Source organism: Hemiscyllium ocellatum, chromosome 8, assembly GCF_020745735.1.
Source record: "Hemiscyllium ocellatum isolate sHemOce1 chromosome 8, sHemOce1.pat.X.cur, whole genome shotgun sequence".
NCBI classification, from domain to species: domain Eukaryota; kingdom Metazoa; phylum Chordata; class Chondrichthyes; order Orectolobiformes; family Hemiscylliidae; genus Hemiscyllium; species Hemiscyllium ocellatum.
In genome coordinates, this window is record NC_083408.1 from 38467335 (window position 1) to 38493099 (window position 25765).

A 25765-nucleotide genomic window follows, 5' to 3' on the forward strand; every position below is an offset into this window, starting at 1 on the left:
AAAGTTGTACATTTCCAACGTGGCCAATTACGACTCCTTCAGTCTAGTCTCAATCACCAGTAAATATTGGAAGGTGTTATCAAGTAGCACTTGATCAGCAATAACCTGGTCACTGATGCCCGGTTTGGGTTCCTCCTGCACCAATCAGCTCCTGACCTCATTATAGCCTTAGTTCGAACATGGACAAGACAGTTGAATTCCAGAGGTAAGATGAGAGTGATTGCCCTTGACATCAAAGCCACAATGGACAATGGGTGGCATCAATGAACTCTCTCAAAGTTAATGGGAATCATGGGGAATCTTTCAGATGGTTAGAGTGGTTGTGGTTGTTGGAGGTCAGCCTTCTCAGATCCAGTACATCTCTGCAGGCATTCCTCATAGTAGTGTCCTAGACATAAATAATCTTTAGCTACTGCACAAATGATCTTTCCTCAAATGTAAGGTTAGATGTTTGGATATTTCTTGATGATTGCCCTTATCTAGCATAACTTGTGACTTCATCAGTCCATGTCCAAATGCAGCAAGACCTGGACAACATCCAGGTTCTGGGTTGACAAGTGGCAAGAATCATTCACACTAGGGGAATTTTCAGGCTTGGGATAAACACCCATAGCTTACAAAGAGAGCACAAGCACAAGAGAGTTTTCTCAGTTTGACTAAAAGTTTTCAGCTGTCCTGTGGTTAAGAACTTTGTATTGACCAATGCTTTGAAGGTAAGCATATAGGGAAACTAGATTAACTTAGAGTTAATAGTGAGTGTTAGTCCCTGACCAGAAGTGAAAATAGAAACTGCTGGCAAAACTCAACAGATCGGGCAGCATCTGTGGGAAGAAAGCAGGGTTGTCAAGTCCGGTGGTGACTCTTCATCACTGTTGGGATAACTTTGAAGCACCAGGAAGAAGATCTCTATTGTTTCAGGGCTGTAAGTTAAAGGGACTTAAACCCATCAAGGTTTTAGAAAGAAGAACTCAGTAAGAGTTCTATACAAGTAGTATTTTTGGATACTTTGCAAGGTCTGTTTATGGGTAGTATACAAAAGTTGCGGTTTATATTTTCAACTTACAAAAGAATGTTTTGTGATGAATGGGATTATACTTTTACTGTTTGTTTAAAATACTTGATTTTGTGTTGTAAGTAAATAGCTTGGTTTATTCTATTTATCTTCATTTCTTCTGTTAATAAATTTCTATTTTATTGTTAAAACAAAATAGTCAACATTGTGCGTTTATCTTTCAGTGAGAGACCACTTGGTTATAAAAACAAATTACAGTCAGTCAATCAAGCCAGATTTCAGTCTCAGATCTGACTTGCCAGTAATACATCAGCTGGGTTCATAAGAGCATATTCAAATTGACAAATTTTACTATCGATACACCTGATAAATCTGTACTGGCACCTCAATGGTTCACTATAATTCTAAATGTTTTCAAAAAAAAAAGAAATGGAGTGTATAATAGCCAAATTCACTGAAGTTAAAAAAAGACGGAAACAAAGTTACAAACAGGCACCTAGAGTTGGGTAAAACTGCAGAAGATGGACTTCGAGAATGAGGTCATCCACTTCAGATAGACACGATTATTTTCTAAACTAATAGTGAAAACTAAAATCTGTGATGGAACACAGATTTACTGGTCCAAACACTTCAACAAATAAAAGCTCGTGGATAGGAGTAAAAATAACCAAAGAGGCTACTTTAATATCAACCTTTGTCTCAAGAAATTTGAATACAAAAGGGCTAAAAGAATTAAGTAGTATAAAATTGTGGAGACATTCCACTTAGAATACTGAATTCAATTGTAGGTACTGGACCTTTTGGAAAATATACTGGAGGAGATGGGTGCAGAATCGTGAAACAAAATACCTGGAGTATAAGACTAGATTAGGAGCACAGGTCTCCTTGCCTGGAAAATTCTCTAAGTGTCTGATAGCCACAGGATCCTTATACACAACTGTTATCTATGTTCAGGAACAATTAGTGATTCAACAGAAAATTCAAGTGAGTGACATTTTTGTGCATTTATGGATAACAGGGCTTTTGGACACCTGAACATGTCCTTTATCTTAAGAAATGGGGTCACTAAAAGGACAGAACGACTGCAGTGAGCATAAACAGGTCAACTAGCTGGTCATCATAGAATATGAGCTTCCTGATTGGGGCTGTTAATCTAGTTCTGGCTGACAGATTTAAAAAAGTTTCAGAGATACTGACTCTGATACCTGAATCTGGCACAGGCAGTAATATAGTTAAGGACTGTTCGTGTGTAAATACAGCATGACTTGGTGACGGGATACCACCCTCTGTGGAGTTATTTCAAAAACATTTTTATTTCAAAACAACTTATCAGTTTATCGTATGGTTTAAGCTAAATGAACAGATGGAGCTCCTCGATTTATTGGAAGGCCCATATCTTCAGTGAAGTGTGGGATTTACAATAAATGCTGGGACTTTTGGCTTTATTTTGGATATTATATGGCATTCAAATGGAGTGCAGCCTACTCAGACGGAGAAGTTAACCAGCCCATCATGTGCCTTTGAGCATGGTAACTGAAACCTTGATCTAGCTATTCTCCTGCAAATCCACTGAAAGAATCATCATCGACATTTCCTTAATTTCAAGATCCCAATGACGACGACCTGCACTGAGTGCGAACAACAAGATGGCCAGAGTGAGGGTACAGCCGATCAGGGAGAGTGGAGGGAACTTGCGCCTGGAGTCAGAGGAAGTCGGGAGGTCCTTTGCTTCAGTATTCACTACTGAGAGGGACCTTGACGTTTCTGAGGACAGTGTGAAACAAGGCTGGTATTCTAGAACGGGTTGATGTTAGGAAGGAGGATGTGCTGAAAAGTTTAACAACATTAAGGTTAGATAAATCCTCTGGACCAGACGGGAAGAGATTACTGCACTTTTTGGCAATAATCTTTGCTCCCTCACTGTCCGCTCGAGTAGTGCCAGATGATTGCAGAGTGGCAAATGTTATTTCCTTGTTCAAGAAAGGAAATAGGGATAATCCAGTGAATTACAGACCAGTCAGTCTTATGTCAGTGGTGGGCAAAGTACTGAAGAAGAATCTGAGAGACAGGATTTATGATTACTTGGAAAACCATAGTTTGATTAGAAATAGTCAGCATGGCTTTGCGAGAGGCAGGTCATGCCTCACAAACCCTACTGAATTTTGTGAGGATGTGACAAAACATGTTAATGAAGACAGAGCAGTCGATGTGGTGTACATGGATTTTAGCAAGGTGTTTGATAAGGTAGGCTCATTCAAAAAAATAAGGAAGCACGGCATACAGGGAACTGCTCTGTCTGTATATAGAATTGACTAGCCTATAGAACACAGAGGATGGTGGTAGATATACAGTATTCAGCCTGGAACTCTGAGACCAGTGGTGTTCTGCAGGGATTAGTTCTCGGACCTCTACACTTTGTGATTTTTGTAAATCACTTGGATGAGGAAGTGAAAGAGTGAGTTAGTAAGCTTGCCATTGACACAAAGGTTGATGGAGTTGTGCGTAGCGCTGAGAGCTGCTGTTGGTTGCAATGAGACATTGACAGGATGCAAAACTGGGCTGATATGTGGCAGATGGAGTTCAACCTGAAAAGCATGAAGTCATTCGCTTTGGAAGGTCGAATTTGAATGCAGAATACAGGGTTAAAAGGCAGGATTCTTCAGTGTGGCAGAATAGGGAGACCTTGGGATCCATGATCATCGATCCCGCAAAGTTGTCACCCAGGTTAATAGGTATGTTAAAAAGGCATATGGTGTGTGGGTTTCATTAGCGAAGGATTGAGTTTAAGAGCCCCGAGGTTATGCTGCAGCTCTGTAGACCTCCTGGTTAGACCACATTTGGAATGTTGTGTTCAGTTCTGGTCACCTCATTATAGGAAAAATGTGGAAGCTTCAGAAAGGGGGCAGAGGAGATTTACCAGGATGCTACCTGGAATGGAGGGCATGTCTTACAAAGCAAAGTTGAGGGAACTAGGGCCTTTCTCATTGGATCGAAGGAGGATGACAGGTGACTTGATAGAGGTGTACAAGATAAGGAGAGGCATAGATAGAGTGGATAGCCAGAGACCTTTCCTCATGGCAGCAATGTCTATCATGAGGGAGCATAATTTTAAGGTAGTTGGGAGGAAGATTTAGGGGAGATGTCAGAGGTAGGTTTTTTTGCATAGAGAGTAATGGGTACAAGGAATGCTTTGCCGGTAGTGCTAGTAGAGTCAGACACATTAGGGACATTTACAAGGCTCTCGGATAGGCAAGTGGAAGATAGTACAATGAAGGATATGTTAGACTGATTTTAAAGTAGGATAAAAGGCCAGCAGAACAGAGGGCCGAAGGGCCTGTACTGTGCTGTACTGTTTATGTTGTACCTACGTGTGCAAGAACATGGACTGAAAGCCATTTTGAATACTTCATTCCAAATCTTTTTCTCCTTCAAGAACTAACCATTATTAACTAAAATGTGTTTTCCTAAAAATTAATCCCCACAGATAAAATCTTTACCTGCTATCTGGTATGTCTGTATGTATTTTATTTAGAAGGATAAAAAGCTACACTTTTCCTATTTTCAAACGTGTATTAACTTGCTTGGCATCTTCACCAAATAAATACTGTTTTATAATAAATTAATTTTTTTTGCTTTTAAAAGGAACCTACAGAACTGACCATTTGGTAACTGGGTGAAACATTTTAATTTATGAAAGACGTGTGACGTAGTGGGACCAGACAGAGACACTGCAATCTGAGCAGTCACAAACCATGTTATTGTATAATCATCAGCACACCACTTCACTTCAGACCTTACAATGGACGGTAGGTAACTTATGACACAGACAAAAATGGTGCTAGATGTGAGCCCAGTGTAAAGTTTTCATCTTGATTTCCATGGACTTCAGTTTGCTAGGGCTCCTTGATGTCAAAAACAGTCACCTACACTTCCTCTCACAAATTTAGTTCTTTTTGAACAAGGCAGTAATGAGTTAGGAGCTCAGTGGACCCGATCAAACTTAAACGGAACATCAGTAATCAGGCTTTTATTGAGTTATTGTCATTTATGCATTCCATCAATTAGTTGATGATAGAGAGTATGCTGGTGGGGCAATAGTTGACTGGGTTGGATTTGACTGTTATTTTTTGTGAGCAGGCTATATCTGGGCATTTTCTATATTGCCAGCTGCATACCAGACAGTACTGGAATAGCGTTGCTATGGGCAAGTCTTCAGTACTATTGCTGGAATGTTATCAGGGCCTATTACCTTCACAGTATCCAATGCTTTCAACACTTTTTTAATATTACTTGGAGTTAATCAAATTAGCTGAAGGCTGGCGTCTGGAGAGAGAACTCAGGAAGAGATCAACATGGAACATCCACTCAGCATTTTTGGTTGAAGGTGCTTGCAAATGCTTCTGCCTTGTCTTTTGCACTGTTATTTCCACTACAACAGCATTATGAGTTTAATATAGTTTTAAAAATATTTGTGATATTTGCACCGTTCGTTTCTTAGCTATGTCCTAATCTCAATTTTCTTCTCTGCAAAATTATCAAGTGGCACAAAATCAGGAAATTTTACTTCCTGGTTTACTGTTTACAATAATTTTTCACATGATTGGTTGCATGATGACAGTTTGGTTGACCGACGCTGAAGATTCCACGTAGTTCATGTCAGATTTAAATTAACATCAGGAAAGGAGGGAATTGCATGCTAGATAGACCGACAGACATTTGGCATGAGCTATCTTCACTGGTACATTACCACTTTACCAATGACTGCAAAATTTAGGCCATCGTGACCCAGAACTGAGAGATCAACACACAACCGCAGTATTAATTTGATGGACTAAGTAGCTTTCCTTCTGTGCCTTACAAAACACTATGATCTCCCGGGTTCATTCTTGGTCTGAAAATAACACTAATTAGAAATACAGTGTCATAGTTAACACATTTAAAGTTGTTTATTTGCTTGGCATAGTAGAATTTTGTTTAATAATTTCATCTAGATACCTTTTGACAATTTTTATGTTGAATGTTGCAAGCTGTTTTAACGTCATCTAAAGAAGAAAAATGTAAAATCTCAAAGGTAGGGGCACAATAGTGTGCAATTCTGTTCTCCCTCCTCGAAGAAGGATGTTGTGAAACTTGAAAGGGCTCAGAAAACATTTACAAGGATGTTGCCAGCGTTAGAGGGTTTGAGCTACAGGGACAGGCCGAATAGACTGGGGCAGTTTTCCTTGGAGCATTGTGGTGTGCTGTGGCTCACTTAAATTACGTTTTAATGCAGCTCCACTTGTGGAGATGATTGCTTCTGCAGTTGAGTATCTGGTCAGTGTGTGGGGCTTCCCTGTAGCTCTCCATTGGCTGTGTGTTCTAGCGTGACGTCCAGGAAGGGGAGTCTGTTGTTGTTCTCTTTACATCGGTAAGGACGTTGTTTAATGTGTATTTCTACAAGAACTGGCCAAGCTTACGCACAGCAATTACACGGTCAATTCAGAGACTTGGATAAAGAACCTGTCAGACCAACCACTCTCAGACACAGAAAAGACCATCCCGTGTACAAGGATGAACTTCAACCACTGGGACGTGGACAAAAAAGGACTTCCTAGCAGCACTGGAAGCCACCCTGAAAGGCAACGCACTGAACATGCTCAACACAGAGGAAAGCTCTGAAAGGCCTCAGAAAAGAGTAGAATTGTGACAATCCTACTGGCAGACAAAGGGCACATGACCATCATTCTGAACAAAACACAATAAATTGAAAAAGCAAACAGAATACTCGCAGATACCGATACCTTCCAATAGGTGGCAATAGACCTAACTCCACAGCTAGAAAACCGTATTACAGCAAGCCCCGAAGAAACTTTACAAGACAGGTGAAATTAACAGGACAGACCTCAAAAGAATGAAAACTGAAGGATCCAACACACCCCATTTCTACAGATTTCCAAAGATACTTAAATAAAAGGACCCCCTCAGACCCATAGTCTCACTTCCCAGTACACCAAACAAAGGAATTGCAACACCTAGTAGAAGACTCAAGCCACTCCACCCAGGAATTCCATAATATCAAGGTAGAGGACGACGAGGTCATGGTCTCCTTCAATGTGACGGCCCTATTCACATCAATAAACATCACCCTGGCCAAATAAACAGTGGCCTGACTGCTAGACAAACCAAGGTCACAAACACCTGACAGCACCAACTCCATCAGAAAGGACAGCATCCTCAAACTAGTAGACCTGTGCCTCACAATCCTCTTCACCTTCAATTACAAGACCTACAAACAAATCAATGGTATGCCTATATCAGGATTCTTAGCAGAAGCAGTTATGGAAAGGCGAGAACAATCAGCCCTTGCCGTGTTTTAGCCTAAGCTTTGGGTCCGCTATGTGGATGACATCTTTGTCATCACGCAATGCAACAAATTGGAAGAAACCCAAAACCCATTAACAACATCCTTGCCATTATAAAGTTCACCATAGAGGAAGAGAACAACAACAGACTCCCTTTCCTAGATGTCATGCTAGAACACAAAGCCAATGGAGAGTTAGTGACTGCCGCTTACAGGAAAGCCACACACACTGACCAGATACTCAACTACAGGAGCAATCATGCCAACATCCACAAATGGAACTGCGTCAGTACTTAAACAAGCCACAACACACTGCAGGACCCAGGAACTAAGAAGCTGAGGAAAAACACCTGTATAACATATTCAGGAACATCGGGTACCCCGCAGTCCGCCGATTCCTATACAACAGACCTAAGAAGACAACACAGAAACTCTACACACCCTGCCACACAGTAAAGACATCTTGGAGACGACGACCAGACTACTCCAGCCCCTGGACATCATGGCGGCCCACAAACCTACCACCATACTGAAACAGTTCCTGATGAATTTAAAGGACCCGTACCAACAACCAGCAGGATGACTGTCATATGCAAAATACCATGCAAAGACTGCAACAAACATTACATTGGACAGACAGGCAGGAAGTTAGCCACCAGGATACATGAGCACCATACACACAGATGAAGAGGGACACCAGTATAACTGGGACAATAAATCCATTCTGGGGCAAGCTAAACAAAAACATACATGGTAATTCCCAGAGGCCTGACATTCAAACTGGAACTCCATTAGCAAACATATTGATTTGGACCCCATTTATCAACCTCTCAGAAAAAGAACCGAAAGTGATATCACCCACCACAACAAACTAAAACAGATAAACACCAAGCGGGACAGGAACACCAGCGCTTCATCGGAGGCTCACTGATGATGTTACCTAGCATGATAACAAAACATCTGAGAACAAATCCAGCAGCTCAGCCAACAAACTTACAAACCTAACATTCAGTATTATTTGCAGTTCCTCAGATACTGAAGCAGTCCAAGGTCACTTGTGGCAAGTAACATTCGTTCACAAGTACAAAGGCAATGGCTATACTTAATAAGAATTTAAAACTAAACAATTCTCCTTGATGTTCAAAGCATTACTACTATTGAACTTCTCCATCAACATCCCAGATGTTACACTGACCACAAGCTTAATTGTATTAAGTACTGTAGTTAGCAAGGGCAGGTCAAAGGCTGGAGTTTGAGTGGTGAAACATTCATCTCTGACTTGCGTTTTGTAGATGGTGGATAAGTTTTATGGAATCACAAGTGTCATGGAACACTTTCAACTTGTCTGGCTAAAACAGGTCAAATAATATTGCTGGATGCTATCCAAGACAAAGCAACTAACTCTCTAACCACTACCCATGAACACTGTGGGCATCACTGTCAAGTTCATACAAGATACACTGCACAAGGCTCCTGCAATGGCATCTTCCAAATCCACAATCCCTACCATCTAGAAGGACACAAAACACCAGCTTCACACTCCTTTTCAAGTCACAAGTCATCCTGACTTGGAACTATATCACGTTCTTTGGTTGGGTCAAAACTCTAGTGCTCCCTTCCAGACTGGATTGTAGAGATACCAGATGAACTAGGGCGGTTCAACGACTATCAGGGATGTACAACAATTTCTGGCATTGCCAGTAATGATCACACCCTGTGAAAAAATTTTAAAATATACTCTCTCTATTAATGAATACATGGTTTTTGTTTCCTTGGCTCTCCAAAAAACTACTGGAGTAGGTGATGGCCTGGTGGTTTTGTCAGGCGAAAGAGAAGACTGCAGATGATGGAGATTAAAGTCAAGATTAGAGTGGTGCTGGAAAAGCAGTCAGGCAGCATCAGAGGAGCAGGAAAATCGATGTTTCGGGCAGGAGCCCTTCATCAGGAAGTGGGTGGTTTTATCACTTGACTATTAATCCATAGACTCAAGTAATACTCTGCGGATCAGAGTTCAAAGCCTACCAATGGCAGATAGTGGAATTTGAATTCAACAATGACCACAAAACTACTGCAGATTGTCAGTTAAAATCCATCAGATTCACTGAAGACTGTTCGGGATGGAAATCTGCCACCCTTACCTGGTCTGGCTTACATGTGACTATTCTTTGATGAGACATAGGGGTCACTGGCAATGCCAGCATATGGTGGCTATCCTTAATTTGATTATGCCATTTCAGAGGGCAGTTACGAATTATCCATATTGCTTTGGATGCAATGTTGTATGTCAGTCTGCCTGAGTAAGGAAAGCAAATTTCTTCATCATAAGGGTTACATAGATTTTATTAACTGAGTTATAAGTTCTATGTCTTTGTTCTAGCATCCTGGCAATCTTGACATCAAGTTGGTTAGTAATATTGCTTGATATCTTACATCTAACAAGCTTACTAAATAACAAAAGCGCTTTGACACAGAAGGAGTCCATCATGTCTACACATCATGCGCTTCAAATGAGCATCTTATTCCCAATTTTCAGCTTTTGCTCGATAACTTTGCACTTTTTTTCTGAAAAGATCATCCAGTACCCTCTTGAATGCCTTAATTGGATCTGCTTCCACCACTGTAGGCAGTGCATTCCATATGCTAACTACTCACTGTATGAAAAGAAAATCTTGCACATTTTAAAAGGTAGGAGCAGAATTAGGCCATTCAGCTTATCAACTCAGCTTATTTTTCATTGTTAGGGACTGACTTAAGATTTAAGGCAAGATCTCATCTTTACACTTCAGTTTGAGCATGACATCATTCAATATATTCAACTGACATAACAAATAAAGATTTGTGTAAAAAATGAGGTCTGCAGATGCTGGAGATCACAGCTGAAAATGTGTTGCTGGTTAAAGCACAGCAGGTCAGGCAGCATCCAAGGAATAGGAAATTCGACGTTTCGGGCATAAGCCCTTCATCAGGAATGAGGAGTGTGTGCCAGGCAGGCTAAGATAAAAGGTAGGGAGGAGGGACTTGTGGGAGGGGCGATGGAGATGTGATAGGTGGAAGGAGGTCAAGGTGAGGGTGATAGGCCGGAATGGGGTGGGGGCGGAGAGGTCAGGAAGAAAATTGCAGGTTAGGAGGACAGTGCTGAGTTGAGGGAACCGACTGAGACAAGGTGGGGGGAGGGGAAATGAGGAAACTGGAGAAATCTGAGTTCATCCCTTGTGGTTGGAGGGTTCCCAGGCGGAAGATGAGGCGCTCCTCCTCCAGCCGTCGTGTTGTTATGTTCTGCCGGTGGAGGAGTCCAAGGACCTGCATGTCCTCGGTGGAGTGGGAGGGAGAGTTAAAGTGTTGAGCCACGGGGTGGTTGGGTTGGTTGGTCCGGGCGGCCCGGAGGTGTTCTCTGAAGCGTTCCGCAAGTAAGCGGCCCGTCTCCCCAATATAGAGGAGGCCACATCGGGTGCAGCGGATGCAATAGATGATGTGTGTGGAGGTACAGGTGAACTTGTGGCGGATATGGAAGGATCCCTTGGGGCCTTGGAGGGAAGTGAAGGAGGAGGTGTGGGCGCAAGTTTTACATTTCCTGCGGTTGCAGGGGAAGGTGCCGGGAGTGGAGGTTGGGTTGGTGGGGGGTTTGGACCTGACGAGGGAGTCACGAAGGGAGTGGTCTTTGCGGAACGCTGATAGGGGAGGGGAGGGAAATATATCCCTGGTGGTGGGGTCCGTTTGGAGGTGGCGGAAATGACGGCGGATGATACGTTGTATACGGAGGTTGGTGGGGTGGTAGGTGAGAACCAGTGGGGTTCTGTCTTGGTGGCGGTTGGAGGAGTGGGGCTCAAGGGCGGAGGAGCGGGAAGTGGAGGAGATGCGGTGGAGGGCATCGTCGATCACGTTTGGGGGGAATCTGCGGTCCTTGAAGGAGGAGGCCATCTGGGCTGTGCGGTGTTGGAACTGGTCCTCCTGGGAGCAGATGCGGCGGAGACGAAGGAATTGGGAATATGGGATGGAGTTTTTACAGGGGGCAGGGTGGGAGGAGGTGTAGTCCAGATAGCTGTGGGAGTCAGTCGGTTTATAGTAGATGTCTGTGTTGAGTCGGTCGCCTGAGATAGAAATGGAAAGGTCTAGGAAGGGGAAGGAGGAGTCTGAGACAGTCCAGGTGAATTTGAGGTCGGGATGGAAGGTGTTAGTAAAGTTGATGAACTGTTCAACCTCCTCATGGGAGCACGAGGCAGCGCCGATACAGTCATCGATGTAGCGGAGGAAAAGGTGGGGGGTGGTGCCAGTTTAGTTCCGGAAGACGGACTGTTCCACATGTTCTACGAAGAGACAGGCATAGCTGGGGCCCATGCGGGTGCCCATGGCAACTCCTTTAGTTTGGAGGAAGTGGGAGGATTGAAAAGAGAAGTTATTCAGGGCGAGGACCAGTTCAGTCAGTCGAAGGAGGGCGTCAGTGGAAGGGTACTGGTTGGTGTGGCGGGAAAGGAAGAAGCGGAGGGCTTTGAGTCTTTCGTGATGGGGGATGGAGGTGTACAGGGACTGGATATCCATCGTTGGGGATCCATCATCCATAATTAACACAAATAAAGATTTGTGTTAATTACGTACGATAGGATAAATGAACACATGGATAAGAATACAACTAGAGATCAAAAGAATAAATGGAAGCATAAATAATTGAACACAACAGGATATGACACTAATTTCAGTTCTGTGTCAGAGTCATAGAAATGTACAGCATGGAAACAGACCCTTCGGTCCAACCCATCCATGCCAATTAGATATCCCAACCCAATCTAGACCCACCTGCCAGCACTTGGCCCATATCCCTCCAAACCCTTCCTATTCATATACCCATCCAAATGCCTTTTAAATGTTGCAATTGCACCGGCCTTCACCACGTCCTCTGGCAGCTCATTCCCTACATGCACCACCCTCTGTGAAAAAGTTGCCCCTTAGGTCTCTTTTATATCTTTCCCCTCTCACCCTAAACCCATGCCCTCTCATTCTGGGCTCCCCGACCCCAGGGAAAAAAAGACTTTGTCTATTTATCCGATCCATGCCCCTCATAATTTTGTAAACCTCTAAGGTCACATGTTATGTGCAAAATACAGCTACATTATTTAATATTTTCTGATGTAGAAATTGTACTTTAAGTCTCAGTAATATTGCAAAGCAATAGTTCATTCTGATTTCATTACTTTTATGCCTAGCCCTTTTCAAATAGGTGCTGGCATGTTTTTTTCCCCAAAATTCACAGAAATAAAGGCTTGCCTCCAGCAAATGCTTGTCTTCTCTAATAAAAACCAGAACAGAATGTTCACTAGAAATTTATGGATTTAGATCAGTAAAGCAATTTTTGGAAAAGACAAAGAAATGTTTTATTAAGTACATACTTGAAACTCTCAAAATCTAATGTTGAAACAAGCTGATGAATATCAAGAGTTGAATCATTACTGTATCTATATTGACGTCTGCACATGGCAAAAGAGCTACACAACCACCCAACAACTGCAGCATCCACTGATGCATCTTAAAAATTCTCAGGTTTTATCCTCATTTTTGAAACAAATTAACACACGTAGGTGTAGCATTCGCAAAATCTATTTCAATGAGATCATAGCTGAGCTGAATCCAACTCCATATGCCCCACTTTGCCTCATTATATATCTTATTAATTACTAGCGGTTAGCAAAAATCGCTCTTGGATTCAACATTAACAAATGACTGAGTGCCAACTGCCACTGTGGAGGGAAATTCCAAATTCAATCAATCATTCCATTAAGCAGCGTATCCTAACTACTCTGCTACAAAGCCAGTCTCTATTTCTGAGACTACACCCCCAATTGTCAGCTCTCCCTCCAGCAAATCATATTTTATCCCTGTCTGTTCTATCTATTCCCCTTAAGATTTTGAAAATATCAATCAAATAATCTGTTAACCTTTCAAATTTAAAAAATGCAACCTAGATTTTTTTATTCTTTAATTTAACTTCAAAATCCACCATCATTCTAGTAAATTTCTATTGCATTCACATATCCTTTCAAAATGTATGGTATCCAGAACTGCTCACAGTACTATTGGTGTAGTTTAATCAGAGGTTTACATTGCATGACATTGCATGTATTCTAGATTCCAAAAAAGGTCAACATTTCATTTGATTCATTGGTTATTTTCCATGCTTCCCTTTGCATTACATCTCTACACATACACTTCTCAAGTCTCCTTGGGCTTTGACTATTTCTGTTTTTTCCCAATTTTGCATATATTTAGTCTGTCCTTTTTTAGTTTAAGCAAATTATTTTAAACTTGACTACACATTTGCCACAGTTTTGGTTTTCCCAGCTCTTTTACATATTACTATTCCTTTGCAATTTCATATTTTCATCGACTTTGTCACCAGAAAACATCATCTCCGCTATTAATAAATGTTGAACAGTTGAAAAGCAACACAAATCTTCACGATTCATATCCTACCAATCAGAATAACTGCCATGCTGCAAGTCCTTTGTCTGCCATTGCTCAGCCCACTTACTTATCAATTTGCTGTGAATTTCAAGCTTCAACTTTAGCTAATGCAACTTCACCAGTAGAGCAATCATCTAAACCAAGGGCTTTTGCCCGAAATGTCGATTTCGCTGCTCGTTGGATGCTGCCTGAACTGCACCACTGATCCAGAATCCGGTTTCCAGCATCTGCAGTCATTGTTTTTACCTAAACTTGCTCATAGCCATTTCCTAATTATCATCTTATTTACTTAGCTAATTTTGAACGGTAAGTAAAGAACTACAAAACTCATATCCACTGTGTAAGATGATATACTAACAATCTTCTAGATTCAATACATAATTAAGCAGTTGTTATCTAGGTGGCACTCTCATATGCAGTCTTAACATGAACAATTTTGCAGTTGAAATCATAAAAATCTTCTCATTTTAACAGACAGTGAATGTACTTTTCAGGCATCTTTTTCAAATATGAGAAATCAATACTGCCTTCAATATAATGTCTAAATACCATTGAGAAAAGGAAGCCAAAATCAAGAATTTCATTTTTGTCCAATCCATTATTTTTGAGTTTAAGATCATGACCAAAGGAGTTATAACATAATTTAAAACTGACTCAAACTGAACACAGCAAACTAAAACAAAAATGGCTGCTACAAAGCACCTCACTGTACAACTACTAACTTTAAATGACATTTCTAAGCATGTATTTCTGAAATCCAAGACCCATGACATATCTGGGGGCTTGCAAACAGACAATGAAGTAGTGAGAATTCCTCTGGACAGCAAGAAGAAACAGAGGGAGAGACCAAAGCATTGAGCATTATTGACTTCTTTGTTTTGTGGAATCCTTGATGCCTCAAAATTAACATATCACCACATTGATTCATTGGCCTGCATGTAGAAATATCAGAACAGCAGGTATGCAGAACTCCAAGATGGTTCCTTTAAGAACCACCCCCAAAAGAGGGGTTTTTAACCAAGGAGGACAACGAGTAAATAGATGTGAAAACCTGATTTTGTTCTGTTGAAGCAAGTAGAAATACACAAGTGCCAAACCACAGAACTAGTGAAGGACATAGAACACTGTCTCATTCTAGTCATGGTGATCCACCTGTGCAACACTAACTCGCTGCTGAATCTAACTTCAAGCGCCCACCTCTTCAATTCAACAACAATGAACTTATGCGATGGGTCCCAATGTATATATGAGATTTCTTTCTCTTAAGCATTCATTTGTCTCATCTTTATTTGTTTTTGTCTCTGCATCTTATGATTCCTTGTTAATAGCTTTTCCCACCCAAGGAACCTCCAGGGTTATGACTTGTTAAAAACTGACCTTTAACCTGTTTAAACAAAAGCTCAACTCCCAATCTGCTTTAATTTAAGTCATTACAAATAAAAAGGGGGCTACATAAATTTATTAGTCTATAGTTCACTAAGCATGTGGAATACATGCCTGGGTCGTCAGGACACTAGAATCAGAGGTAACTTGGTGATGGTATTCCATATGTTACATGCTGTAGATATTAAAACGTAATTCTGTAAGTTGCTTGAAACATGGAAGAAAAATGTTAAGAACAAATTTAATTTTAATTCTTGAATTTTAAAGCTGTGTTCATAACACATACTGGTTTATTTTGCAACAATATATTAACAGTACCTGGTGGTTGCTGTCTACACCGGCGTAGGAATTGCGTGAGCTGCAGCCAACTGGAGGAGTAGCTTCCCGTACAAATTCGGTCATCTCTATTCCACCTCCTGGGTCACTGTAAATTAAACATAAGCAATTGCAAAATTTGAAGGCAACTAAAGAAAATTTATGCCAAAATGGCCTAAGTCAAGTAAAGTTTTGATTAAAGCTGCTCCACAACACTGCAATGTGCACTTTGCAAGTTACAATTCATCTCTTTGGTGTCTTTCCAATAATTATCCTTCAGCCAACTCAAAGTGATTGCCAGCTCATTATCACCCTGTCTGTGGGACATTACGGCATGCAAATTGTCCACCATATTTCCAAAATAACAACAGGGGCTGCAATGCAAATTTATTTCATTGACGGAAAGCACTTGGGCTGTTGTGAGGTGATGATAAACACTACGTAAATGGAAGTCCACTCTTTGTTCATTTTATACTTCATTTGTTTTGATTAATCACAAAATCTACCTCCACTCTCGAAATTAATTACCATCTCCAACTTTCCTTTACACTTCAAATTCTTTGAACATGTTGTCACCTCCCAAATTTATGGCTTTGTTCAATTCCATGTTTGAACACCTCCAGTCAGGTTTCCAAGTTTACTGAAATAGTTTTTGCACGTAACAGTATAGGAGACTATTTTACCTTTCAGGTCCCTGACAGTTCCTTTGAATAGCTGGTTCCATTCACCTACTTTTTACATATATCTTTGGTGCTTTCCTTCAAGGATGAATCCAATTCCCCTTTGAATGTTGTGATTAAATTTGTTTTACCACAAAATGAGGAATTCATTCGGAATCCTATCCTCTCACTGTATTAAAGCTATTATGCATGCCGTTTCAGGTTTTTTTTGTCAATGTCCATAAATCTGTTCTTTCTGGTTATGGACTCGGGTAATCCACTAAAAATAGTTTTAATTTTATTTATCTTTATGATTCCTGATTTGGAGCACTTTTTCAAAATCAAAGTCATGGAAGACAATGCGACCATGGAAGATGACCACTCTTTAAGGCACTTAACCCTTTCAATGCTCTTCCTTTAACATTCAGCTGGATATGGCCTTGCTATTTTTCTTTTCAAATCCCTCCATAGCTTTAGACCTCTACAATCTCCTCCAGTCCTTCAACATTCCATGCTCCTCTAATTCTGGCCCCTTTCGCATCCCAAATCTCCAGATCGTCTATTGGCAGCCATATCTTCAACTACCCCTGGCCCGAAGTTCCAGAATTCCAATCCAAAATCTTTCTATTTCTGGACCAATCTTCTCCTCCTTTAAGATATTCCCTAAAACACACCTCTTTGACCCTGCTTTTGCTCCCTGTCTTTATATCTCATTTTTTGGATCATTGTCAAATTTTGATCACATGCCCAAGCGCTTTGGATGCTTAAATATATTTAAGATGCTGTTTAAGTGAAGGTTGGTGTTTCAGTAAACTGACAGAATCACATACAAATTCTAAAATTAAAACATTCTGTTCATCCCAACCTATTGAAGTTGATGTTTATTCACTGTACAAGTCATAGATCTAATCCCATGGGCCCACTGTGTGCACCAATTAATCACTCAGTCCTTCAACCACTTATCTAACCTATTCTTAAATGCTCTATTCACTGCTCTATTTAAAAAACACAATTGAAGATTGTGTGGCAATGGAAGATACCATGTAAAAATGTTCCTCCAGGCTCCAACATTTCCTCACATTTGTTCTTATGAGCATGCCCTTTTATTCAACAATCTAGAACAGTTGGTTTCTTTATGTTCTTGTGGTTCTGTTCGCCAAGCTGGAAGTTTTTGCTGCAAACGTTTCGTTCCCTGGCTAGGGAACATCATCCGTGCTATTGGAGCCTCCTGTGAAGCGCTGCTTTGATGTTTCTTCTGGTATTTATAGTGGTTTGTTCTTGCCGTTTCCGGGTGTCAGTTTCAGCTGTAGTGGTTTGTATATGGGGTCCAGGTCCATGTGTCTGTTAATGGAGTTTGTGGATGAATGCCATGCCTCTAGGAATTCCCTGGCTGTTCTCTGTCTGGCTTGTCCTATGATGGTAGTGTTTTCCCAGTCAAATTCATGTTCCTGGTTGTCTGAGTGTATGGCTACTAGGGATAGCTGGTCGTGTCGTTTTGTGGCTAGCTGATGTTCATGGATGCGGATTGTTAGCTGTCTTCCGGTTTGTCCTATATAGTGTTTTGTGCAGTCCTTGCATGGTATTTTGTAAACTACGTTAGTTTGGCTCGTGCTGGCTATTGGGTCCTTTGTTCTGGTGAGTTGTTGTCTGAGTGTGGAAGTTGGCTTGTGTGCTGTTATGAGTCCTAAGGGTCGCAGTAGTCTGGCTGTCAGTTCTGAGACGCTCCTGACATATGGTAGTGTGGCTAGTCCTTTTGGTTGTGGCATGTCCTCGTTCCGTGGTCTATCTCTTAGGCATCTGGTGATCAAGTTGCGTGGGTATCCGTTTTTGGCGAATACCTTGTATAGGTGTTCCTCTTCCTCTTTTCGCAGTTCTGGTGTACTGCAGTGTGTTGTGGCTCTTTTGAATAGTGTCCTGATGCAGCTTCGTTTGTGTGTGTTGGGGTGGTTACTTTCATAGTTTAGGACTTGGTTTGTGTGTGTTGGTTTCCTGTGTACCCTTGTGGTGAATTCTCCGTTGGGTGTTCTCTCTACTAACACGTTTAGGAATGGGAGTTGGCTATCCTTTTCCTCTTCTCTCGTGAATCGTATTCCTGTGAGTGTGGCGTTGATGATTCGGTGTGTTTTTTCTATGTCTGTGTTTTTGATGATTACAAAGGTGTCATCGACGTATCTGATCCAGAGTTTGGGTTGGAATTGTGGTAGGGCTGTATGTTCTAACCTTTGCATAACTGCCTCTGCTATGAGTCCCGAGATTGGTGATCCCATGGGTGTTCCGTTGATTTGTTCGTATATCTGATTGTTGAATGTAAAGTGTATGGTGAGGCACAGGTCTAGTAGTTTAAGTATGCCGTCCTTGTTGATAGGTTCGGCCTCCTGTGTTCTGTTATGTATGTCCAGTAGGTTGGCTATTGTTTCTCTGGCTAGGGTTTTGTCAATCGATGTGAACAGTGCCGTCACGTCGAATGATACCATGGTTTCTTCTTTGTCTATGTGTGTATTCCTGATGATGTCCAAGAATTCCTGTGTTGATTGTATGGAGTGTTTGGATCCGCTGACTAGGTGTTTCAGTTTTTGTTGTAGTTCTTTGGCCAGTTTGTATGCTGGTGTCCCTGGTAGTGATACTATGGGTCTGAGTGGGATGTCTGGTTTGTGTACTTTGGGTAGTCCGTAGAATCTGGGGGTGTTGTTGCTTTCAGGTTTCATTCTTTGCTGGTCCGCTTTGGTTATCTGTCCGTTTTTTTGTAGATTCCTTAGTGTGTTGATTATTCTATTGGTGAGTTGTGGTGTGGGGTTGGAATCCTTCGTTTGGTAGGTGTTGGTGTCTGTGAGGAGTTGTTGTGCTTTATTGATGTAGTCTGATTTATCTAAGATGACCGTCATTCTGCCTTTATCTGCCGGTAGTATGATTATGTTCTTGTCATTTTTCAGTGCTTTCAGTGCTTCCCTCTCCTTGGTGTTGAGGTTATGTGTATGTCGTTTTCTTATCATCATAGGTACGACCGTTTGTCTCACTGTTTGTTGTGTCTCTTCTGTCAGTCCATTGTTCCTGAGTGTGCATTCTAGTGCTGCTAGGAAGTCTGCTGTGTTGGCATCCCTGTAGTTGTATTTGAGTCCCTTGGCCAGTATAGTTCTTTCCATGTCTGTGAGCTGTCTGTGGGAGAAGTTTTTAACCCAGGTGTGTGTTGTAGTGTCCTCCTGTTTGTGGGTTAGTTTGTCCATTTTTTTCTTTTAGTGCCGTTTTTTTTGCGAAGTGTTGTCCTGTTCTGTCCTGTAGTGATAGCCTGTTCTATGGTCTGGGTCCATTCCTGATTAGTGGTTTTTAAAATTAACGACTAAAAAAAACACACCGAATCATCAACGCCACACTCACAGGAATACGATTCACGAGAGAAGAGGAAAAGGATAGCCAACTCCCATTCCTAAACGTGTTAGTAGAGAGAACACCCAACGGAGAATTCACCACAAGGGTACACAGGAAACCAACACACACAGACCAAGTCCTAAACTATGAAAGTAACCACCCCAACACACACAAACGAAGCTGCATCAGGACACTATTCAAAAGAGCCACAACACACTGCAGTACACCAGAACTGCGAAAAGAGGAAGAGGAACACCTATACAAGGTATTCGCCAAAAACGGATACCCACGCAACTTGATCACCAGATGCCTAAGAGATAGACCACGGAACGAGGACATGCCACAACCAAAAGGACTAGCCACACTACCATACGTCAGGAGCGTCTCAGAACTGACAGCCAGACTACTGCGACCCTTAGGACTCATAACAGCACACAAGCCAACTTCCACACTCAGACAACAACTCACCAGAACAAAGGACCCAATAGCCAGCACGAGCCAAACTAACGTAGTTTACAAAATACCATGCAAGGACTGCACAAAACACTATATAGGACAAACAGGAAGACAGCTAACAATCCGCATCCATGAACATCAGCTAGCCACAAAACGACACGACCAGCTATCCCTAGTAGCCATACACTCAGACAACCAGGAACATGAATTTGACTGGGAAAACACTACCATCATAGGACAAGCCAGACAGAGAACAGCCAGGGAATTCCTAGAGGCATGGCATTCATCCACAAACTCCATTAACAGACACATGGACCTGGACCCCATATACAAACCACTACAGCTGAAACTGACACCCGGAAGCGGCAAGAACAAACCACTATAAATACCGGAAGAAACATCAAAGCAGCGCTTCACAGGAGGCTCCAATAGCACTGATGATGCAGCAAAAACTTCCAGCTCGGCGAACAGAACCACAACAACGGACACCCGAGCTACAAATCTACAAATCTTCAACCAGACTTTAAAATCTTTATGTTCTGCAACTCAATTTTTCCAAGTCTTTTTGCGTCTGTATTCCTCTAAGGTCTGGAATATCCAGACCTTAGTTATGAGGACAGAGTGAAGAAGATGGCTCAGTTTGTGAAGAGAAGGCAGCAAAAAGGAGATCCGACAGGTGCTTTCAGAATTGCGAACAGACTGGATAGAGTAGACAGAAGAAACTGTTCCCAGTTCGTAAAAGTAATAAGAACAGGTGGGAATAGATTTAAAGTGATCTTCAAAAGAAGTGAGGATTAGGTGAGGAAATGTTTTCACTCAGTGTGCAGCTGGGGTGTGGAATGTATCACCTGGTATCTGGTAGAGGCAGGTTCAAATGAATTATTCAAGAGGGCATTGGATAATTGTTTGGATGAAAGCAATGTCCAAGGGTATGAGGGAAAAGCAGAAGATTAGCACTACGTAATCATGCCCATTTAACGGGACAGTTCAGGCACACTGGTGGGTCAAATAACTTCTTCTACACTGTAAAATGTCCTTGAATCTGTGATATTGTCTAATGGTTAAAATTGCACCCATTACTTCAATTACAGTCTTACCAAGATTTTACATGAATAGAGTCATAGAGGTGCATAGCACAGAATCAGACCCTTTGGTCCAACTTGTCCATGCCGACCAGATGTCATAAACTAATCCAATTGCCAGCATATAGCCCATCTCTCTCTGAACCCTTCCTATTCACATACTCACCCAGATGCCTTTCAAATGTTGTAATTGTGCCAGCCTCCACCACTTCTGCTGGGAGGTAGCTCATTCCTCTGTGAAAAAGCTGCCCCTTAGGTCCCTTTTAAATCTTTCTCCTTTCACCTTAAATCTATGCCCTCTAGTTTTGAATTCCGCCACCCCAGGGAAAAGACCTTGGCTATTCACCTTATCCACGTCTCTCAAGATTTTATAAACTTTTATAATGTCACCCTTCAGCCTTCGACAGTCCAGGGAAAACAGCCCCATCCTATTCAACCTCTCCCTATAGCTCAAACTCCAACCCTAGCAATATCCTTGGGAATCTTTTCTGAACCGTTCAAGTTTCACAACATTCTGGAGGCCAGAATTGCACACAATATTCCAAAAGTGACCTAACTAATGTCCTGTACAGCCTCAACACAACCTCACAACTTCTGTACTCAATGCAGTGAACATTAAGGGAAGCATACCACATGCCTTCATCACCATCCTATCTACCTATGACTCCACTTTCAAGGAACTATGAACCTGCACTCCAAGATCTCCTTGTTCAGCAACACTCCTCAGAACTTGATCATTAAATGCTCAAGTCCTGCCCTAATTTGCCTTTCCAAAATCCAGCACCTCACATTTATTTAAATTCAACTCCATCTACCACTCATCAGCTCATTGGCCCATTTGATCAAGATCCCATTGTACTGAGGTAACCTCCTTCGCTGACCACTACACCTCCAATTTTGGTGTCATCTGCAAACTTACGAACCATGCCTCCTATATTCACATTCAAATCATTTATATAAATGATGGAAAGCGGTGGACCCAGAACCAATCTTTCTTGGATAAAAAGAAGTGTTAACTTTTCTATTCAATACATCTTGTTACAAATCCTAGTCATGCTGTTCAGGTTTTGTGAACTAAATCAAAAAAAAACTCACCACTCTTCCAAATCCGTCTTCATTCAAAATATAAACAGCACTTTTAGTTATCACCGAAATCTGTCACCTCACTTCCACACAATGAACTCCACCTGACATTACTTCACCCCTTCACCATAAGTATGTATTTGAAGCTTTTTTGAGTCTTCATAATTATTTAGCCTGCCTTTTGTTGTACTCACGTATGCAATATTTGGACAATACTTTGTTGAGAAATACATGGAATAATTGACGTTTATGCAAGGGACCTCTGAGAACTCTGCTAGTCACAGCCACCACTTTGAGAAACTGCCTTTCAATACTCTAATTTTATTCCTTTTTTTATCTTTTCAAAATTTAATTTATTCACCACCCTTTTAATCTTAAATAGCCTCCCCTATGAGCTGTATGGAAATGGAAGTCAAGGTGGAACAACTTTGTGTAAAAATAATTCCCCTTATCTCTCACTGCAAGGGAAAAATAAAACTACCATCCTACTACCTGGAAACCACAATTTTCATTCTTAATTTTGGCCTCGAGAAGAAATCCCATTTGTCTTTTTATTTCTCTTTCAATCACCTTATTTCAGCCCATGAGTCTTGGAGCAGCTGCAATGATTTAATATGAAATGATATTTCAACTTCCCTGATAACTATATCACCATTCCGTCAGTGTTCATGGGTCAAAATCCTGGAACTCCCTTTCTAATATTATGGGTGTATCAACACCAAATGGACTGTAGCAGTTCAAAATAAAACTAGGGATGGGCAATCAAACCTGGTTCAGTCAAATGATGCTTATATCTCAGAAATGAATTGGAACACAACAACTAGAAGCCACGGCATCATGTAAAAATAGATTATAAACTTGATTTCTCAGAAACAGGCAGAGATCGCTGTGGTTTGCAACATGTAAAAATCTTATCTACAGCTCTGTCCTGACTCCCTTACATTTGATCTTAGGACTATGCCACATATTTACAAATCTTCAACCAACAGGTTGGTTTCTGTTGGTTTTGCCTCATTCTTCATAAATGAAGCTCACCTGTAAACTCACACCCTAATGTCAGTTTGAATAAAAGACATCTTATTGTTCAAGATTTTCTTGTATTTGAAATTCTACAAACCTTGCAATGTCCAACTGAATCTATGCTCTATACACTCTACTGTCTCAATTTCAATTGCTTAATTTACATACGTTTTAACACAATATATAAAGATCTAATGATTACTGCATGCTCTTTTTTAGTAATTCAATACATGCTGATTTGTCAATGTTAATATCATCTGGCATCTAGGTGGAAAGCACACGCATTTACTACATGTTAAAGAGTGTGGGTAAATCAAATACAGAATTTCTACTGCAATCCTTTCCAAAAACAATTGATACACGATAATTCCTACAGGATTCAAAATTTTTTTTTGCTCAAAGATCCGCTGGGCAGCTTTGCTTCCAACCTCTGCCATTGTTTAGTCGGATGATCAGAGGTTTAAACTGCTAACACTGATATTTTCTCTCTTCAGCACAGATATCACATGACTAATCCACTTTTCAGAGCATAAACCCATGCTTAGAGGAGGAGAAACAAACCTCCATTGCCCCACTTTATGATACTGACTATTACAATTGCAATACTCAACATCACCAAGTTGACCTTAAATAAGCTACATATAATTTTAAGCTTGGTAATTATGTCTTTCATACATTTAGCTTTAAGAAAAATCGACAGGTAATTTCAAAGAAAAATTCCAATCAGGGATTGGTTCTCAAAGTTGCTTAAACTTTGAAAACACCAACATCCTTACAAGCTAAACTGTGCCATCGTGGGGTTGGTGCAAAACAGAAATCAGGCACTTTCACATGAGTAGAGGTTGAAGGTTTGGGATGCGGTGAAGGAGTGGGTTGGGGGGGAAAATGGTGTGGTGTGGGGTTTCATGGGACCAAGTTACCATGGGCCATTTTCACACACCTCCTTGTGCCCAGCTTGACAGCATTGATAGAGGCCTGGCAGCTTGTCCTCTTGGCTGGTAAAGGTGCATGGCAGGGAAAATCTGTGCAGGGAAAAGGGGAGAAAAACAAATTACAAAACACGCGGATCAAGCTTCATCTGTCGTGGTTTAATGATGTAATTTGAAAGTTTTGATTTGTTAAAGAAAGAACTTTCATTTATCTAGTACTTTTCATGACTTCAGGTTAACCTTTACCCTTTCACAGCCAATGAAGTACATTTAACCTTTTAATACAAGGAAGCTAAGTAGCCAATTTGTGCACTGCAAGCTTGATAACTTGCTTATGTAATGTTGACTGAGAATAGATGTTGGCCAGGATACCATAGGAACTCCAATGCTTTTCTTTAAAAGGTTTGAGAGATTGTTTAGGCCACTAAAGGAGGCAGTTAGGGCAACAGTTTAGCATCCTCATAATACTGCAGTTAAGTATGAAGTGTTATATTTAAGTCCCTGGAGTAGGACTTGAACTGATGGTCTTTAACTTTAAGGTAAGACTATTACCAGAGTTAAACTATGGAAGCAATTAGTAATTTGAAAATGCAAGTTGCATCCAACTTTTTGGCAATTTGAAATATTTTAGGTTTGTATCTATCCTGTTACAAACAGGTGAAAGCCAGAATGGAATACCATACTATGCAATACGACTCTGAGTTTACAGTATGACAGACTCTTTGGGCTGAATCAAAGCCAGATTGATCAGAAGTAAATCTGTGACATCAGTTGTAACCGTAATGTATACAACTTTACAACATTGAGCTGTCTATAATTTCTACTTGGATGTTTAAATCAACAGAACGACAAAGTCATTTTTTGGAAGTGTAAGTATTATTTCTCAATTTCAGCAGTTCCTCCTATACCTCGGATGTGTAACAACAGGTTTAAAATTTATTCTATTTGTCCTTACTAGCTGGGTGGCAACCATTATTAAGTCTAGGAGACTTAACTGAAGATCTGCCACTTTGAGACAGAAAAGAACTGATCCTTTGATATGGGCAGCAAGTCTTTAAGTTGCTGGATACCAAAACTATTTTACCAAAATTAGACTTACATATCAATAATCTAATAAAACACTGACAGTCTTGACATTTTTATATAGGATTTGCTACATTTCACTTATGCTTTTTTTATTATTCCTCTCCTCAGTTCAGTATTTAAAAGCTGGTTATTAGGCAATGTCACAGTTTCTTTCCATTGTACCTAATTTCCACTGTTATGCACCAACTATTGCCAAGAGGAGTTGGAGAGCTGCTCTCAGTTCTTTGCTAATGTAGTCTGAAGTTGACTGCTAGGAGCTATGCAAGTTGAGCACAATGTTTTTGATTATTTGCTATGTCCAGTGGGGAAGCGTCAGAATTAGATTCAGTACCTCTTCACAGTAGTGCAGCTGATGTTTGAAATTAATCAAAAGTCAAATTGAGTCTTATACAGTATTCGTGTTTATTAGCAGAGAGCACTGACTGTCCAATGTACTCTTCTGCACAAAAGATACGCCTGGCGGCAAACTAAAAAGGGATACAAACGTTAATCAAATATGAAAAGTAACCAAAAAACTGCCTCATGGATTTGGTGAAAAAAAATTAAACTAAATGTTAATGAAATGGAAAATGATTATTCAATTG

At 40.9% G+C, this 25765-nt stretch overlaps 1 protein-coding gene across 4 annotated transcripts in view; it reads right to left on the reverse strand.

Moving 5' to 3' along the window:
* The window catches only part of pcnx1 (pecanex 1), a 283871-nt gene that overhangs the window by 186478 nt on the left and 71628 nt on the right, over nucleotides 1-25765 (reverse strand). For 3 of the 4 annotated variants that reach the window (XM_060828820.1, XM_060828819.1, XM_060828822.1), the window contains one exon: nucleotides 15507-15612. In XM_060828820.1, the coding sequence (XP_060684803.1) occupies nucleotides 15507-15612 (106 nt within the window). Of the gene's footprint in view, nucleotides 1-15506; nucleotides 15613-24106; nucleotides 24189-25765 lie in introns of all 4 variants that reach the window. The other variant, XM_060828821.1, reaches the window with a different exon arrangement.